Here is a 17,903-nt window from a genome sequence, read left to right as displayed (position 1 = left end):
TGAGTGTATCTCACCTGGGCTGCTGCTTCCGTGAGCCCACAGAGAGCTTTGGAGGCTGCGCTGATGGACTCTCCAAACTCGGGCAGCTTGCTGTTCTTTGCATTCTGGGAGATGCCAGCCATGGACTCACCCAGCACCTGAAGGATACACAGCCACCAGCTAGAGACCACCTCCTGTTGGCACTGAGTGCTCCAGATTCAGAGATCACCAAGTTCCACCACATAAGAAGTGAGGGAGAAAGCCTCTTTCCCTTTGCCACATTTGCCCTCATATACTTTCCCAAACCTCCCCATCCTTCCCCAGCCTCCATCCTTTGCTCTGCTCCTGTCTCACCTTGGAGTTCTCCATGACGCTGTCCAGGCAACTGAAGTAGGACATGTCATTGACAGTCTGGGTGGGGTTCTCCAACAGCTCCTTCACCGTCTATAAAGACAGAGATGCCACATAAAGGGAAGCGCATTCCCTGCATCCCACCCTGTACCTGTAGCTCTTCTCCCCCCGCTAGACATCTCAGCATCCAGCCAAGCCCAAATAGAGGAGGGCCTGGGTCACCAAGTTGCTGTTTCTCACCTCCAGCTCCCTCAGAGCATTGTCACACTCCTTTTGGCCTGGTGCCTGCTGGGTGCACATGGTGATCAGCTGGTTAATGCTGTCAGTCACAGCCCTGCCAGGACAGGGGAGAGGCACACATGGAGAGGATCAGCGTTAGCTTCATCATCCAGAACCATCACTACTGCAAACGCTTTAACTTGGTTTTGGGGCACATCTTGGTATAGGAAATTGACAGAGGCTTTGGTTATGAGACCCTCATTCCCCCCCAGGGTCTATCTCTTTTCATAGACTGCAACAGCATCCAGTTTAGGAGTACATTAGATAAATGGGCTTAGCGCAGCCCTGTAACAAGCTGAGTCTCATACAGACAGATACCTGGCCTAAACTGAGCTGTCTGCAGCCCAGCACAGCCCTTGGCATTTAACCACCTCTCTCCATGCACTGCAAGCAGTTCTTCCTACCGTGCTGCTGCTGCCAGTTGACTCTTAAGGTTGGGGGCTGTGGGGTCAGCAGAAAGCGCCTTCGCTGCCAGCAGCAGCTTGCTGGAGGACATGGAGATGCTCTTCAGGTTTGATACCACCTGCGCCTGATCTTCTTTGTTCTGCAAAGAACCAATAAGAGTCACCAACAGCAGATTGCCAAGCTCTGTGCCCACCCTCAATTTCTTTGGTGCTTTCCAGACTGTGACAGACCCCTTTGCTTACTTTGTCTGCCAGCTGGCAGCAGCAATGATCTGGTGATTTGCTGAACCAACCCTAGCCTCTTCCTACCCCTCTACTGCCATTTTGCCCAGTTTTGGGCTCTCCAAACGGGTGTTTGCACTCACTGGAGAAAGGCTGGCCATCTCCACTCCCGCTTGCAGGAACTCATTGAAGTCCTGTCCAAATTTGCCAGAGGATTTGGCCAGGTCCTGGGGTGTGCCGCGTGATGCTTGCACCAGCTCGTTGGCAGACTGGTTGAGCCCTGCAGCCGCCCGGTTCAGCTGGCTCTGCGCCTCCTGGAAGGTCTTGTTGCTGGGAGGGAACTGGAGGCATAGAGGGTGTCAGGAGCTGCCATGAGGTGGTGGCAGCTGGATGGGCATTCCACAGCCAACAGCAGGGAGAGCATCCAGCTGTGCCCACCTCAACACTTCATGGTTCCCTTTAGCCCCAGGCTGAGCTCACCGAATCTGAGAGCAGCCTCTTGCTGGCCTCTCCCACCATGCGGATGGCAGCGTCCACGTCCCGCTGCCCAGGCAGGCAGTTCACGCAGCGATTCAGAGCCTGTGACACCGCCTTGGCCACCTGCAGAAGATATGAACAAAGCCTGTTCAGCAGCCATCCCTGGTGGCCCGCCCTCATCCCACAGCCATCCAGGGGCCCAGACCCACCTGCACCAGACGCTGCTGGCTGTCAGGGTCTCCAGGCTTGGCCACAGCTTTCCGTGCCTCCTCGATGAGGTTGTTGGCCTTATCCATCACGTCGCTAGCACACTCCAACATGGCAGCCTGCACCTGAGGGTCCGAGCTGTTGGCCGCCACACCACGGGCAGCCTGGCTGAGTGAGCGCAGGGCCTGGGCCACCTCCCGGGCAGCAATGCCTGCCATAGAGGAGAGTAGTCAGTCAGTGAGGGCCTGGCCACATGCTGCAGCCTGGCTAGGGGCCGAGGGCTAGTACCTGTGTAGTTCTCATTGCCCTGGGCCACCTCGCCCAGGAGGTGAGCGATGGCGGAGGTGACAGCCTTGGTGCTGTTCCCCAGGTCCTGCGCACACTTCTCCATCTGCAGGGCAAACAACATGGAGGGGTTTGGCCCTGTGACAACACAGAGGGGCTCGGCCTCGCCCAGGCCTCCGTGTCCATCACCCCGCGTGCCCTCACCGTCTCTCCTGGCAGAGGCTTCAGCTTGCCATCCCTGGCGGCTGCCTTGGCCTCCTTCAGGTCCCTCTCCAAACTCTGCACCAGGCCCAGTGCCGAGTCGATCTCCAGGGGCCCACAGGCTTCCTGTGCCTGCAGCGGGTGGAAGGACGGACAGCATTACACAGAGCTCAGCCCGTGTAGAGAGCCATCCCGCCCGCCTGCCCTCTGCAGCCCCTCACCTTCTGTGCAGCTGTGCGGAGCTCAGCCAAGGCTGCGGCCAGGTTCTTGGCACACTGGCTGAGCTGCATGGCTGAGGCCTGGTCAGTGATGGTGGGCACGGTGGCCTTAGCCGCGGCAACCATCTTCCCACCAGGCTGTCAAAAAAGAAAAGAGTGAGACACGGCATGGCACGTAGTTGTCTTGCTGCCTGCATCCAGCAGCAGGTTTTCTGGTACCTGCAGGAAGTTCTGGCTGGCGGCAATGAGAGCCAGCTGGGCGCTGGGGCTGTCTGGCTGCGACTGGCTTCCTCGCACGCCCTGCACCAGCATGGGGATCTGGTCTGCCACCACCTGTGATCAAGGGAGAGCAGGGTCACAGCAGGGGCATGGAGTGTGTGGGCATCCCGATGGCTGCAGCTGCTCAGGCTCTGAGGGCAGGAGCTCCCCTCCTCAGCACTGGCAGCTCAGCCACGCAAAGATCTGACCACCGATCCCACGCACAGATCCCTGACCACTGCACAAGGAGTGCAGTGATGGGACAAAGAGTAGGTCTGGATGCCCCATCCCTGGAGATGCATAAGGCTGGGTTCAATGGGGCCCTGGGCAGCCTGATATGGTGGGGGCTGGAGCTGGGTGGGCTTTAAGGTCCCTTTTTCACAGCAGCTTTTCTCAGTTTTGCCTAGTGGCCCGCTGACACCCAGCCTGTGTCCCCCACGTCCCTCACCTTGCAGCTCTGCACCAGCTGCTGTTGTGCAGCAGGGTTCTTGTTGGAGGCAGCGGCATGCTGTGCGGCGGCGATGGTCTGGGTGGCGGAGGCGGCTGCCTGCTTGGCTGCATGCTACCAGGGAAAAAGCACAAGTCAGATGTGGGGAGCCCAGCACAGGAGCCCTCTGCCACAGACCAAGGTCCTGCTCACCAGTACCCTTCTGTTCAAACACTGTCCCTCTTTCCCCCCTGCAGCCCAAACCGCAGCCTCACCTCCAGCTTGTGCACCAACTTCTTCTTGATGGCGTTCTGAGCCGCAGCGTTGGTGGCCATGCGCAGCCCCTCTGCTGCCTCCCGCAGCCGCTGCTGCTGCTCCTCGCTGTCGGGATGGGCGGCAGCCCCCTGGACAAAGCAGAGCCATCGTATCCGACATGACCCTCAGTTCTCCTGTCATCCTGCCAGAGGTCGCTGTGCTATGCCCCTGCCTCCAGCGGCTCCTCCCGCCTGCCACCAACCTTTGCAGCCTCCACCATCTTGGCGGTGGCATCAGCCAGAATTTTGGCCGCGCTCAGCAGCTTGCGTGAATTCTCCAGGTCAGTCTCTCCCTCTGCGTCAGCTTTAATAGCATTGACGAGGTCGGAGGTGGCCTGGGCCAGAATACGAGCCTGCCGCACCATTTCCCCTAGGAAGGAAGGAAGGAAGGCTGTCAGCAAGTCCTGAGAATTCCCCTGATTTGCTGCTTTGCTGCACCAGCCCTCCATCTTTGGGGAAGCTCCAAGCATGAGCCCCCAACAAGGCATGACTCCAGAACCTGCTTCATCTCACCGTGCCTCTCAAGCCCACCATCCCCAGGTACCACCAGCCACTCACTCTTACCTGCGTCGCCCATGGAGCTGAATATGTTCTCAGTGACGTTGAGGATGGTGTCAGTGGCCTGGTCGTAGCGCCCGATGGGCTGCCCACCTGTGGCGTGCTGCTTGATGTGCTGCAGCAGGTCGTTGAGGGCCTGGGTGACGGCGGTGGCTGCCACCCCCACCTGCTTCAGCAGCTGGTCATCATTGGTGGCTGCCTTAGAGGCCTCCACACAGCCCTCTGCCGACTTGGCTACCAGCTTGCCAGCCTCGATCAGCTGCTCCTGGCACACTGGGGAGCTGATGGTGGGAGCCACCACCTGCAGGACAGGAAAAAAGCTGGGCAGCGCTGCCATTCTGCAGCCCCCACTCTCTGTCCAGCATCCCACGACATCAGTGACTGCTGTCCTTGACCCCCAAGGAGGATGTTCCAAAGAACCAGGGTCAGAGGAAACAGAGACTTCAAGTCTGAGCAGAAGCAAAGTGAGTGTTGGTGCTTACCTTGGTGCAGGCCACCAGCTGGGAGGTGGAGAGGGCACACTGCGTGGCAGCTGCAATCACCTGTGTCTGCAGTGCTGAGTCTTCTGTTTTCTGAGCCACGTTCTTGGCCTTCAGCACCAGCGCAGCAGCGGCGCTGGCCACAGCCTTGGCCAGTTGCATCAGCATGTCCTGGGAGGACGGACAGGGTCAGTCCTGGAGCCACCACAGAGCCAGGCACAGCCGCCTGCACGGCTCTCGTGAAATATTCAGCAGGGAAACATGAGATCAGGGGGCCTTTCCGCCACCCCTGCCTTGCATCGAACTCCCGGTGTGTGGCTGGCAACACCTCCAGCAAATCCCTACAGCTGGGTGCTGTGGCACCTACCAGCACCAGGACACTGTCATGGACAAAATCACTGCCTGGAGCAACTCAGCAGCACCACCCATGATGTTGTCACAGGGACAACCCACGCAGCACTTCTGATTACCCCACGGCCAGAACCTGCAGTGAGGCCCCATGCTGCCAGGAGGCCCTGCAGCACACAGCAGGATCTTCCTGGCAGAACGCCCAGCACACTGCAACCATCTGGATTTGCTCTCATGCCACGCTGCTGGATGCCAATAACAGTGCTTGGGACAGGGAGCTCGGGCAAGGTGTACAGGTCACAGCTCCTCCCATTGCAGACAGCAGCTAAGCTGGCTGCCAGGCCTGTCTTCCTTCTGAGGGCATGCTTGCAGAGCATAAACAAGACAAATACACCACCACCAGACTCGTGAATGAGCCCTAAAGCCGCACCCTGCTACAGCAAAGCCTCTGGCCACCAAGCAACATCAGAGTATCCCCACACCTACTGCAAGCCAAAGCCACTCCTGCTGCTGTCCATCACCCTGTCAGACATGGCAGCAGGCTGGAGAGCACATGCACCAAAATCTGGAGCCCACAGTTCCCATAAGCACAGCAGCTGCCTGAGGCAGAGAAGCACTCTGTATGAACAGTCTGGAGAAAGGAAGAGAATACACTCGGGTCTGGTTGTGATGCAGGCTATACATCCCACGATTTCTAAACCTGTCCCCTGCCCTGTGCTAGCTGCATATAGGACTGCTTGGTCTTTAGTGAGGGCCCCCAGGAAGGAGCTGCCCCCCCAGCTCCTCCTGCTAGCTTCTCCTGTACATGCTGCCTCTGTCTCACTTCCCCCCCCCAAGCTGTTCTGCTCTTCTTGGTGTTCTCTCCGGCTTTGCTGACCATATTGAGGCCATGTGGCTGCAGTGAGCAGAGACCTCTCATTTCATGAGCACATTTTGGTCTACACTAGGTCAGGTTCCCTCTGCTGCCTCTGCTGTGCTGAGCAGCTACAGGAAACCAGCATGGGAAGAGCTCAGTTCAGCAAAAACAACAACCACAGGTCTTTGGCTGTCCCAGATCCCTGTTCTGGGCAGCCAGGCACTGCAGGCACAAGGTGGTTGCTGGGGCACTGACCCGAGTGCATGGACTTCTGAGAGCTGATCACGAGAAAAGCAGATTTTCCACCAGAACCCATCTCCAAAGAATTCAGATGATTGTCCCCAGAGGAGCAGCCCTGATATCCAAGAGGAGCGGACACCACCAAGCCATGCCTACAGCCCCCTTTTACCGTCTTTGGGTCTGAGGAGGGCGGGATCCAAGCACGCCGGCTTTCGGGCATCTACATGGGAATCCACAAGATAAGAGGCATTACATGACAGCGGCTCTAAGGGCAGGGATGGGAATTGGCCTGTCTGCTCCCCCAGCACTGTGCTTGGGTCAAGCTTCAGCACGGACCTCTCCTGGGGCTCCTGTGCAGGGCAGAAGGATTTTCCAAGCGTATGTCCCCACGCACAGCCAGAGCCGCTCACCTGGAACCGAGGGTCAGTGTCGCTTTCCCCGATCTGCTGCAGCAGCTCTCCGCTCGTCTGGCCCACAAGGCCAGCAGCCTGCAGGAGATTCTGGCGGGGCTGCAAGAAAAGAGGCAAAACCACCACGTTGGGCAAGCCAGGTTGGGAGCACCAAGCTGCTCCCATGGCTCCCACGCATCCTGGTTCAGCTCTCTAGTGCCCGCCAGTCCTTCCTGCTCCTTCGCACCTCAGCACTGGCGGGCTGTGCTGTCTTCAGCAAGTCCGAGACGGCACTGGCCAAGTTCTTGGCTGCCTGCAGGAGCTGCCTCCCATTGCCTCCCTCATCCTCCATCAGGGCAGCCAGCAGCTTCACGCCCTTGGACATCTCAGTCAGGTTAGAAGATATGGTGGTGACAGCGCAGCCTACAGCCGTGTAGTCTGTGTCAGCTGGATCCCCTGCATAGAAAAAAGAGGGATATGGGGACCCTTGGAGAAACATCAGAAGCACTCAACCCTGTGCCTGGAGTAGAAGTGCCTGAAATTAGTGTGATTCATGAGAAGCTCCCTGGCTCCTTCATCAGTACAGGAAAGCTGGAGCACACTTGTGGCTGCTACCACAGGTGAAAATGGACAAATATACATCAGTGCGGTCTAGACTCAGCACTGGCTAAGCCAGGCTGCCACGTTTCAGAAGGGAGGAACCCCAACCTTCATACAATCATACAATGGGTGGGTTAGAAGAGACTGTAAAGTCCACTCATTCCACTAATTTCCATCCTCCTGCCATGGGCTGGTTGCCCCCAGCAGCACAGATTGCCCAGGGCCCCGTCCAACCTGGCCTTGAGCACCTCCAGGGATGCGGTACCACAGCTGCTCTGGACAGCAATGCCAGTGCCTCACCACCCTCCCAGTGAAAAATTTCCCTGATATCCAATCTAAATCTCCTTTCTTTTAGTTTAAAGCTGTTCCTCCTTGTCATATCGCTGTCTGCCCATGTGAAAAGTTGATTTCCCCCTGTATACATGCTCTCTTTAAGGAAGGCCAAAGGTGAACAATGAGAGACCAAAGCCTTCTGCTGAGAGGTGGTCCACTGCTGCCCTACCTGCAGTGAGGTTGACCACTGAGGCTGTGCCGGCAGTGATAGCATCCACCTGGGAGTGGATCTCATGCTTGGACTCATCCATCTTGTTTTTGCGCCAGGCTTTGGAAGCCTGAAATGAGGAGAAGAGGGTCAGGAGGTGGAGGCAATGGGGAGCTGCAGTGAGATGTGAAAGGAGACAGGAGGTAATGGAAGAAGAGCTGCCACCACCCAAAACCCCTCACCCCTAAAACCCCAAGACTGAGTGTTCCAAATTCATTCTGCAGGCAGCAATCTTCCTGTGAGCTGCTAACACTTCTCGCCTCATCTACCCCACCAGCAAACTTCTAGCCCCCAGCAGCCTGGCACTCCTTCCCCAGGCACTCACAGCATCCTGCCCGAGGGGCGGCAAGGTCTCGAAGTCATCCAGTGTGGCCTGGGCTGCATTCACAGCTTGCATGCTGGAGTTGATGGTACCTGTTAGTGCCTGTTGTGCTGAAGTCTGCAAGGCAAGAGCAGAGTGAGGGGGCTGCTTGGGACAGTGGTCTAGGCAGGTGCTGACTACAGAGCCCCTGCTCTCCATGGCAAGCCGATGCCAGGCCAGAAGGATGGGTCTGCATGAATCCCCTGGCCACCCTGGAAGCACCTACCAGAGGAGGCATGTGCCCTCGATGCATCTGGCCACTGGTGATTTGCAACTGGGCCTGGGGCATTGTCCCCACCTGGAAGTTCTCTGGGCCCCCAGCCCCTGTGCGCATGATGGCTGGCAGTGCAACCGAGCCCAGCTCCGCCTTGCCCACACGGTTAAACTGCTGCTGCAGGACGGTTGACCTGGAATGAAGAGGAACAGCAGCAGTGAGATCCTCCTCCCTGGACCAGCACTTTGGCTGCTCCCCACAATGCTGCCCTGAATACTGAAGGATGCCCAGGGACGCCAGGGGCTGAACTGTGGTATGCCACTTGGCAGCCAACTTGCTCTTACTTACTTCTTTGGAGACACCGAGTCTTCCAGCATGGTGGACTCCTCATCTCCCTCCAGACCGAAGTGGTCTTTGCTCTTTTTCTGTTAAGGCAAAGAGAAAATGCATTGGGTCAGTCCACAGCTCACAGCCTCCATGCTGCTGCCCAGGCTGGGGAAGTCCATGGGATATCCCCATCTATACCCAGCAGAACCATGAGCTCAAGAAGCACCTTGCACTTTGCACTTCTCCCAGGAGAAGAGCAAGCTGCCTTTCCCTGAACTTGCCTTTTTCAGGATGATGTCGATGTAGCCAGCAATCAGCTGGGCAATCTGCTCCCCTTCTGTTGTCTGCACTGAGTAGTAGCCATCCTGGTAATCTCCAAAATCCTACAAGGGCACAGCACAGGGTTGCACCAAGGCTGGATGCTGGCACATATCCTGAGCCCCTCTGGTATGTGCCAGTGCTGTGCCAGCACTTTCTGCCTGTTCTTGGGGCCAGGAGAGGAAGGGAGCAGGGCACAGAGGGCTGAGAGCTGGGACTGGCTCCTACCAAGGTGAAGCTCTTGGGAGAGGCTGCCCAGCGCTTGATGTTGGTCAGGCTCCACTCCTGTATCACTTCCTTGGTTTTCTCATCCACACGCATCACGCATTCCTTGGTGATCCCCAGCAGACGTGGCACCAGCTTGTTCTTCCCCTTCATTTTCTCCTGCAGGACATGACAAAGTTATGGGGGTTAGGAGGCTCATCAAAGAGCCATGTGGGCAGCAAGCAACCCTCGGGCCACAAGTCCAGGTGTGATAATTATTACATGGATCTTGAAAAGGATATGGGGAAAAGCAGGAACCGAGTGTGAGGGCAGTGCAGATAAAAATCACAAAGTCTTTAAGTTGGCCATAGGTTGCACCAGAGGAGGTTCAGGTTGGATATTAAGAAAAGTTGCTTCTCAAAAACAGTGTTAAGGCACTGGCACAGGCGAGGGAGGTGGTGAAGTCACCGTCCTTGGGGGTGTCCATGAACCGTAGAGATGTGGCACTGAAAGATGTGGTTAGTGGGCATGGTGGGGACGGGCTGGTGGTTGGACTAGATGACCTTAGTGATCTTCTCCAACCTGAACAGTTCTACAGTTAGAAGAAGGGCAGGCAGATAGGAGGGATACAGGGAGAGCTAGGGCAATGTGGACTGAGAGGTAAATGGTGGGTAGAGATGGGAAAAATGAAGAGATGCTGAAAAGCAGCAGAAGAGGTAGAACTGCAGAGCTTCTGCTCTACCTTGACTAGGAAGAAGGAGACCCCATAGGTCTTGAGGGAGCGGGCCAGCTTCACGTAGCGAACTTTGGCCTCGATCTCGCTCATGGTCCCGCAGTTCTTGTGGGCCTGTAATCACCAGAGGACATCAGGTCAGCTACCACGTTGCCAACACCACCTTCACAGCTTCTCCAGGCTCTCCCTCTGCCTTACTAGTGTTCCATTCCCCACCATTCCCACCCAAATCATCCCTCTGACCACCTGAAACTTCAGATTTGTCACATACGCCCAATTACAGCCACACACTCCTCTTCCTCACCTGCCAGGATGTGATGTGCTGGGACAATAGCAGCCCAAACCTTTGGCAGGGAGTGACAAGCCTGATCTCAGCACAGCCTCACACTTACCATAAAGATCTTGCGTTCCCCTTTCTGCTTGATGTACTCCTTTGGCAGGAAGTCCTTCAGCCTGCCAAGAGACAGCAAACTCAGCTCCCACAGCACAGCCCAAAGCCAGCATTTGTGTTCCTCTACGAAGACGCCCAGCACAGAGCCTTGCACAAAACCCCACCGGTGCAGTGTTTTTGGTAACAGGAAGGATGTGGGAGAGGTCATCGCAACTAATGACAACTCCAGGACCCAAAACCTTGGAGCCACCCTCTGGGATGATGATGCCCTGGGGGATGGAACTTGGCACATGCGCAAAGGGACACCCTGGGACACTCACTCCAGAAAGCCGGGCTTGTGCTTCTGCTCGTTGTGTGGCCCAAACTGGATCTGGCACTGGTAGCCAGCAAACTCACACGCTTTGTCAAATGAGACGGGATGGGAACCGTTAAGGATGTCATCGCGTGCCTGAATGGGAAGAGAAGACACTGCGGTCTGCTCTGCTCCCTTCCACATCTGGTGGGATCTGTGCTGGCACAGAGGAGCTAGCCAGGCACCTGAAATGCCCCGGGGCTGCTCCTGACCAAACACCTGATGGGTTGTCACAGGGCAGCATTGCTGTACCTGCACGTAGAGCAGGTTGAGCTGTACAGGATCTCGTGAGTCCACGTTCTGGTCAGAGTAGAAGAACTTTCGTCGCAGCAGTAGCGTCTCATTGTCATCAATGCCTTGTTCACGCAGGGTCCGGCCGTGGTCCAGCCAGTTCACTGCAGGTGATGGCAGAGTGTGAGCAGGGACAGACAGCAAGGCAGGGACAGACATACAGAGACACACAGACAGGTGGCCTCACTGCCATTCCCACCACCCTCAGCACGGGATGGCTCTGTCCCCAGAGCTTGCCAGCACATACACTCGTCATCAGTGTGCAACTTCTGCTTCAGTTTCTCCATCTTCTTCTCATCCCGCAGCAGGGTCTTGTCCTTCTTGAGGGTGCCAGTGACTTCCTCCTTCTTTTCCTCCATGATCTCCCGAACGAGTGAGTACTCATCATAGTTGGTGATGCCTGCAGGAGCACATACCACTGAGCCGGTGCTGCTCCCCTGACACTCCATATTCCTCCCTGCCCCACGTTGCCACCCCTCCTCTCACCAATTCGAGCACATATTGTCATCAGCATGTCTGTGACGGTCTTGGAGTCGTCAACCATAACTGTTTTCACAGTCCCATCCAGCATGCGAATCTTCAGGGGCCGCTGCTTCTTCTTGTACTCCATAGTATCCTACAGGTACAACCAGCACAACTCCAGCAGCCATGCTGAGTACATTGCACCACATCCCCCCTGACTCCCAGCTCCTCAGCAGGACCGTGGGGAACGCACAGCGCTGGTTGAATGCTTACCCCATTGCGAAGCATGTAGTAGTCCAGTGCCTTCCCAGCCTCCAGCCAAATCCCCTTCTTTGGGTCTTCATCCGAGAGGAACAGCCCAAAATCATTGGCTGGAAAACACAGAGAGATTCTGTCTGGTTGGATGGGGCCACTGGGATGTGCATGGCACAGCAGCACCCCTGCACGCTGCTGGAATTGACTGCAGTGGCCATGAGACCAGGGAAAGCCTGAGTGGGCAAAAAGCTGGCAAACAAACAGCAGGGTGGGTGTTTTACATCTGTTTGTCTGCAGGAAAGCTCATCTGAAGCATGCCCACACAGTACTAACTGGGAAGTGGAAGTCACAGCTGACAGATGAGCTCGGAGTGGTGGCTGACAGCTCTAAAATGTTTGATGCAAAACATAACAACCAAAGGATGATGATAAAATGCTGAACATTGCCAGGAAGGCTGCAGGGAACAACGCAGAGTTTGCAAACACATCAAGAGAGCAGAAGAAGTCATGGAGCAGGAGGGGCAGCTGCTTGCTGTGGGGGATTGAAGAAGGATGTGGTGGAGGATTACAAGGTGAATTTGTGCAGAATTTTGATGTTCTACAATCCTGCCCACTAGGGTGGGTCTGCTGCTGCCCAAGGACAGCCCTGGCACTGCTGCTGCGAGAAGTGCTGCCCCGGGAAAAGCCCTTCTGCTCCTTGCCAGCAACCTCTGGTTGTGTAAGCAGGCAGGGAGGGGGAAATTCCTGAGCTGCCCTATGCCTGCCCAGCTCATGCTGTGCAGGGGATCCTGCTGAATGGAGCAGGGAATCAGTGAGACTGCCCTTTGTTGGCTTTTGGAAAAGCAAGCTATTTCCAAAGCCAATTCTAAAAGGCTCATTCTAAAGCACTAAGAACCATGCAGCTCACTCAGATCTCTGCAAAGGAGGAGAGAGGCACTTCCTGGGGCAAGGCAAGAGCAGAGCCAGAGCTCAGCACACTGTTCAGGGAAGTGGCATTCAGCCATAAAACTCAGGCAAAAGGCAGGGAAAAGGGCAGCACCTGCCCCAGCAGCTCGGGACTCCTCTCTGGGGCAGGAAAGCAGGCTCAGAGAGGTTTGCTGGGAAACACGCTCAGATGAAACTGTAACAGCATCCTGGAAGAGGAGCAGGGCAGTTCCAAAAGAGACCCACAAACGTCATTGGGTAAAGGCAACAAAGAAAAATAAGAGAAAATGGTGAGCTCTGCAGCAGGGATGAGGTAAAAGCAGGTAAGTGGAAGAACTGCCTTGGGGATTCCCAGCATTGCAGCCTGAATGCAGGGACCCAAAGTCTCCTCTGCAGCAGGGCTGAGCTTCAGCTGCTGCCGGCGGAGCAGAGGGCAATGGTCAGAGCTCCCTTTAAGGCTCTCTCCTCGCGCTTTACGAGCAGCCTGGCACGGACCCAGGGGCAGGAAATGCAATGGCTGCAGATCCGCGTAAACACCCCGTCCCCCTCCGAAACCGAAAGCCATGGTTGTGCAGAGCGAGAAGGCATTTCCTCTGCTGCGCCAGGAATCTGCGGCTCCCAGATGTCGCTGCCTTCACCCCCCTCCTCCCACCTCCTGGAGCTGGGGGTGCCTCTCCCTGGGGCGGCTCAGCGTCCCGAGGTGCTTTGTCACCCACTTAATTTTGAGTCTGACGGCAGCAGGGAGATATTAGAGCTGACAAAGCTCAGCACAACGGCAGCACGTCACGGCCCCACACAGGGCTGCAGGGGAGGGTATATGTTCCCCAAGAAAGGAAAAGTTAACTTATATGGTACAGGAACACCCGCTGGGAGCACCGCAGTTGTTGGAACCCACCGAGTCCTGGCCAGCTTAAGGCATGTAGGAGAGGAGATAGGAGGCAGGGAAAAGGCTCACAGCAATGGACACATATTTCACTTCCAATGCCTTTTTCCTACCCCCCCTCCAAGTCCCCAAAATTCTTCCCAGGTTACTGGGAGGAATTTTTCCAAGACTCGCTGCGTGCAGATGGGAAGCCTAGAGCAGATCAAGGGCAGCACTTGCTGGGCTGCAGGAACTACTGCCTGTTCTCATCTATTACTTATTTTCAAGCGAGTGACCTTAGCAGACAACAGCCCCGGGGCTCAGGTAAAGTCTGCTCCTCTTGGAGCTCTTTTGTGCCACTCTGTGTGGCTGGACAATTCCTTCATGCCTGGGAGCCTGAACATCTCGCTAGAACCAAGGCTCATAGAAACAGCTCTATCAGAGCAACCCCTTCAGTTGCTGCAGAGAGGGACCTGTGTCCCTCCATGCGAGTGAAGGTCTAACACAGGAAACCTGCCTAGCAAGGGGTTAGACCAGAGGTTCCTTCAACCCCTACAATTCAGTGATTCTGTCTACAGATCTCCAAAACGAGCCGCAGTGCACTGACACTTTCCAGCAAGATAACACCACCGAAAGCTCCAGCAAAGCCCTCATTTTGCACAAAGCTTCCCAAGCTCACTATCAAACTTCTTCATCCAGGGCTTACAAGATGCCTTGAAACGAGCTCTCCCATCGCCATGCAGCACCCAGCAAACGCCCTGTGGGTGCAGAAACCCAGATCTCGGGGGACAGAGCAGGAAAGGAAAGCTGCGAAGAGCCATTACACATATATTTTAGAGATGCAAACAGCAGAGCAGAGCAGGCCATAAAGCACAGCCTGAAATAAGATGGGCTTGTCCAAAGCTGCAGGAGCGTGCTGAAACTTTGGGTGCTTAAAGGTGCCCATCACAGGCAGGTGAGAAGCAATGAGAGCAATTCCAGGGCTGCCAGAAGAGAAAAAAGGAGGTGTATCTGGGGAAGCAGAAACACACTTGCAAAGAGCAGGGGACGATCCCCAGACCGCACACTTACGCTGTCCCATCTGTGCCTCGGGCACGCGCTCCCGGATCATGCGGCAGGCGTCGTACACCATGGTGGAGGGCTCGAACTGCATCGTCTTCACCACATTGCCAATGCTGATCTTCAGCGAGAGGGCAACCATGGTGGCGGCCGGGCTATCCCCACTTCTGTGTCACCTGTTGAGGACACAACACGTCAGATCCCACCACCAGGCGTCGGGACACAACTAGGTGGGATGTGATGGTGTTCACCCCTCTGCAGGTGCCTGGAGGTGGTGGGGGAGCAAAGCCCAGAGCTCAGGTCCCAACCCAGGAGCAGGTGAAGGTGGTGGAGAATAGCGTACGGACAGAAGGGCTTCAGATGGAGTTCCCAGCCTGGCCTACTAATGCAGAGCGCTGGGGCTGCTGTGCCCTCATCGTGCACCCAGTGTCCCCGAGCGGGCTGTGCTCGTGCACAGCTGTCAGCCACAGCACAGAGGAAATGTGTGTCAGTAGTGTGCTGAGATAAGGCAGCACTGTGCAACGGAAGGGGCTTTAATTAAAACTGTGGCAAAGCAACTGCAAGAGGAAAACCTCATGTGGTGCGTGGTCCAACACCACTATCGAGGTCCAGCAGGGAGCCCTGTGGGGACCCCAGGAAACGCACACGGCGCTGCTCGAGGAGAAGGGGCTGGGGCAGCACCCAGCTCGCCGCAGTCCGCTCCGGGGGGCTCTGGCGGTCCTCCCCATCGGATCCCGGCGGCCACAGGGCTCTGCTCGGGAGGAGCGCCGTGCCGCCTCCACCAGCGCGTGGAGCCGCTCCAGCTGCGCATTCCTGAGCCGTTCGGCAATGCGGCGCAGGAGCCCCGTCGGAGGCCCTCGGCCCCCGCCGACGAGGAATGCAACGCGAGCGGGACGGCCCCGCACGCAGCCGCTCCGCAGCCCCACGGCCGGGAGCTGTGAGGGGCCGCCGGGGATTTGAGGGGACGGACGGGAGGGGCGGCTGCGGCCGGCGGGACGGAGATCATCCTCTTCCCTAAATCTAAAAATACCCCGGAGCGGAGCGCTGAGCCTTTTCCATTCCCTCCCCCCCCCCCCCCCCCCCGCACCCGCTTCTGCCCGCAGGGCAGGGTCAGGGAGCGGGGAGGAAGAGGAACGCAGAGGCAGGAGAAGAAATTAAAACAGTCCCAAAGCAGGACAGTACTGCAAAGAAAACACGGGATGCCGCACCCGGCCGCCTGAGCGGCCCGGCTTCACTCGTGAATTTCTGCAAAATTGGTGAACTCGGCCCCTAGCTGCAAGATGTGCCGGGGGGGAAACTGCGATGGGACAGGGGCAGCTCCGGCTCTGTGGGGCCATCAGCAGCCGCGCGTGGCCACCGCCCCGTGCCCCAAATAACGCTGTGTCCCAAATAGCTCTCTCTATGAGGCGCTTAAACCATGAAGAAGCCGGAGGCTCGTTGCTCTTTCTACGTTCCGAGTAAATGCTTTGTGCGTTGCTCTCCACCAGCACGTTAAAGCAGAAGTGGTCTCTGCTATTTAGAGCAGTGGCAGCGGGGCACAGTGTGAGGGTTGAATCTCGGCTGCTGCTTCCCACCCCATGGCAGCACCCTGGGGTGCAAAGGAAAGACCTGAGTGCATTTCGCACTAGGGTATGCACGGGGACACGGGGGCATCGGAGGGCAGCGAGAGCCCTTCTGCGAGCTTTGCGGAGGCACCGGTGCGGCAGGAAACAGATCTGGGGCTCTGTGCTGATGACAGCAGCGCCGTGTTCCCAAGGCACCGGTGCAGACACAGCACCGGCAATAAGGGCTGCACTGTGATGGTGCCACTGAGAGCACAGACAAAGTGCAAGAAGCAACTGTCAGCCCCAGGTTGCCCCACCGGGAGGTGAAAAAAAAAAAAGCAAAAAGCCAAACGATGTGATGAATGCACACCAATTTTCAGCACTGGCCGCCCTCCAGGGAAAGCAAACAAGTCAGCAGTGCTCGCTGGTAGGCGAGGCAGATAAGCCAGCACAGCAGCAGTGCAGCGGCTGCGGGCACTTCTGCATTTCTCTTCCCCGCGACGCCTCGGCCGCCATCCCCGGGGCACAGAGCGATTTTCCACCCCATGACGTCGCCGCTGTATTTATGTCTCCCGGCTTCAGAGCAGCGCTGCTGCGAGCACGGGCACAGAGAAAGTTTTATTTTTGCAAAGAAAAAAAAAAAGAGAGAGAGAGAGGCAAAAAAAAAACAAAGCGGAGCCCACCCGGGTTCTGCCTCACAGGCTGTGCCTGCAGGCAGCCGGCTTTTCACGCCGGTCCGTGGCACGCGTTCAGAGGCCGCAGAGCTTTCCCGAAGGAACCGAATTCGCTGCTCTCAGCCCGGGGGAAGGGGCAGCAGTGCGATCGCACTGCAGGAAGTTCCCGCAGCCCTTCCGCTCCTGCGGGGAGCACCCCGCTCCGCAGCGGAGCACTGGAAGGACTTAAACTGCTTTGTTCTAGATTTCTTTTTTGGTGTGTGCTTTTGTTGTGTCTTTTTTTTTTTTTTTTTTTTCCTTTTAATCTCAGAAAACGCAGCGCTGTTAGTTCTCATGCTCCGACGCTTTCCCCCTCCTCCACCGAATGCAGAAGTTAATGTTTTAACCCAGAGGCGCAGCGCCGGCCCCGCACGCTCCGCAGCACCGCGGATCCCGGGAGGGCAGCTCCGCGGCGCAGTGACTCAGCCCCACGCAGTGCGGCTGATTCACGCCGCTTCCTTCTCTCCGGCGGCCGCGGCCGGTTCATGCCCGCCGGGGATGGGCGCCGGGTGGCAGCAGGCTGACAGTAGGGCCGGTGACTTCGTCCCCGGTGAACGGCACCGGGAGGGCCTGCAACACGGAGCCGCACACCGCGCCCCACCCTCCCCACCCGCATCCTGAAGTGATGGCGTGGACAGGGGATGCTCGACTCTCCCACGCCCCGACTCGCGCTGAAATACAGCCCCGCAGCGCAGCGGCACCCACGCCCGCCGGCCCGCGCGCGGTGTCCCGGTCTCGCGGCATCGCTTCCAAATATGGGGCTGGAAGCGATGCAGCCCCGGGGCCGGGCGGGGGCACGGAGCTCCGGGGCCGGGTGAAGGCTCCGTTCCGGGGACCGACCGCCGCGCTCCCTAGGCAGTACCGCGGCCGCCCCGCGGGTGCGGGAAACAGGATGCGGCCGCGCTCCTCCCGCACGGAGCGCCCGAGGGGCGGCGGCCGCGCCGGGGTGGGGCGCGCTTCACTCCGCACCGCTCCGCCGCACGCGGGGTCTCCGAGCGGCGCTCCCCCACCGCGCCCCGCGGCAGCAGCCCCCACCCCACCCCACGCCGCACGCTGCCGCGCCGCGATCCGAACGGTCTCCCCTCCCCCGATCCACGCTCGGCGTCGCCCCGCAGTGGCGGGGCCGCGCCGCCCGCTCCCGGTGCCGTACCTGAGCGCGGCCGAGCAGCGCGCCGGGGCCCGCCGAGGCTGTGCGGCAGCGCGGCGGCACCGCCCGCTTCCCGCCCCGCCGCCCCCCGCCGCGCATGCGCCGAGCGCGGCG

At 57.8% G+C, this 17,903-nt stretch overlaps 1 protein-coding gene across 2 annotated transcripts in view; it reads right to left on the bottom strand.

The window, feature by feature from the left end:
- The window catches only part of TLN1 (talin 1), a 30,948-nt gene extending 13,073 nt beyond the window's left edge, over positions 1 to 17,875 (bottom strand). Inside the window, exons 1-34 of one of the 2 annotated variants that reach the window (XM_048931183.1) lie at positions 17,793 to 17,875; positions 14,398 to 14,561; positions 11,560 to 11,657; positions 11,311 to 11,440; positions 11,072 to 11,224; positions 10,786 to 10,928; positions 10,502 to 10,629; positions 10,183 to 10,243; positions 9,800 to 9,904; positions 9,082 to 9,237; positions 8,817 to 8,918; positions 8,557 to 8,633; positions 8,221 to 8,401; positions 7,959 to 8,072; positions 7,595 to 7,703; positions 6,740 to 6,948; positions 6,514 to 6,612; positions 6,273 to 6,323; positions 4,663 to 4,830; positions 4,187 to 4,481; positions 3,826 to 3,992; positions 3,584 to 3,712; positions 3,330 to 3,443; positions 2,843 to 2,956; positions 2,627 to 2,761; positions 2,409 to 2,537; positions 2,208 to 2,310; positions 1,922 to 2,130; positions 1,716 to 1,835; positions 1,379 to 1,576; positions 1,014 to 1,153; positions 571 to 664; positions 334 to 423; positions 15 to 137 (exon numbers count right to left, since the gene is read on the bottom strand). In XM_048931183.1, the coding sequence (XP_048787140.1) occupies positions 15 to 137; positions 334 to 423; positions 571 to 664; positions 1,014 to 1,153; positions 1,379 to 1,576; positions 1,716 to 1,835; positions 1,922 to 2,130; positions 2,208 to 2,310; positions 2,409 to 2,537; positions 2,627 to 2,761; positions 2,843 to 2,956; positions 3,330 to 3,443; positions 3,584 to 3,712; positions 3,826 to 3,992; positions 4,187 to 4,481; positions 4,663 to 4,830; positions 6,273 to 6,323; positions 6,514 to 6,612; positions 6,740 to 6,948; positions 7,595 to 7,703; positions 7,959 to 8,072; positions 8,221 to 8,401; positions 8,557 to 8,633; positions 8,817 to 8,918; positions 9,082 to 9,237; positions 9,800 to 9,904; positions 10,183 to 10,243; positions 10,502 to 10,629; positions 10,786 to 10,928; positions 11,072 to 11,224; positions 11,311 to 11,440; positions 11,560 to 11,657; positions 14,398 to 14,527 (4,374 nt within the window). In that variant the 5' untranslated portion in view covers positions 14,528 to 14,561; positions 17,793 to 17,875. The remainder of the gene's footprint in view (positions 1 to 14; positions 138 to 333; positions 424 to 570; positions 665 to 1,013; positions 1,154 to 1,378; positions 1,577 to 1,715; positions 1,836 to 1,921; positions 2,131 to 2,207; positions 2,311 to 2,408; positions 2,538 to 2,626; positions 2,762 to 2,842; positions 2,957 to 3,329; positions 3,444 to 3,583; positions 3,713 to 3,825; positions 3,993 to 4,186; positions 4,482 to 4,662; positions 4,831 to 6,272; positions 6,324 to 6,513; positions 6,613 to 6,739; positions 6,949 to 7,594; positions 7,704 to 7,958; positions 8,073 to 8,220; positions 8,402 to 8,556; positions 8,634 to 8,816; positions 8,919 to 9,081; positions 9,238 to 9,799; positions 9,905 to 10,182; positions 10,244 to 10,501; positions 10,630 to 10,785; positions 10,929 to 11,071; positions 11,225 to 11,310; positions 11,441 to 11,559; positions 11,658 to 14,397; positions 14,562 to 17,792) is intronic. The other variant, XM_048931184.1, reaches the window with a different exon arrangement.
- Between the last annotated feature and the right edge of the window lie 28 nt (positions 17,876 to 17,903).

The sequence above is a fragment of the Lagopus muta genome, chromosome Z (genome assembly GCF_023343835.1).
Source record: "Lagopus muta isolate bLagMut1 chromosome Z, bLagMut1 primary, whole genome shotgun sequence".
NCBI lineage: Eukaryota > Metazoa > Chordata > Aves > Galliformes > Phasianidae > Lagopus > Lagopus muta.
Note: the sequence above shows the minus strand (reverse complement) of the source record. Positions and strands in the feature narration are given on the sequence as shown.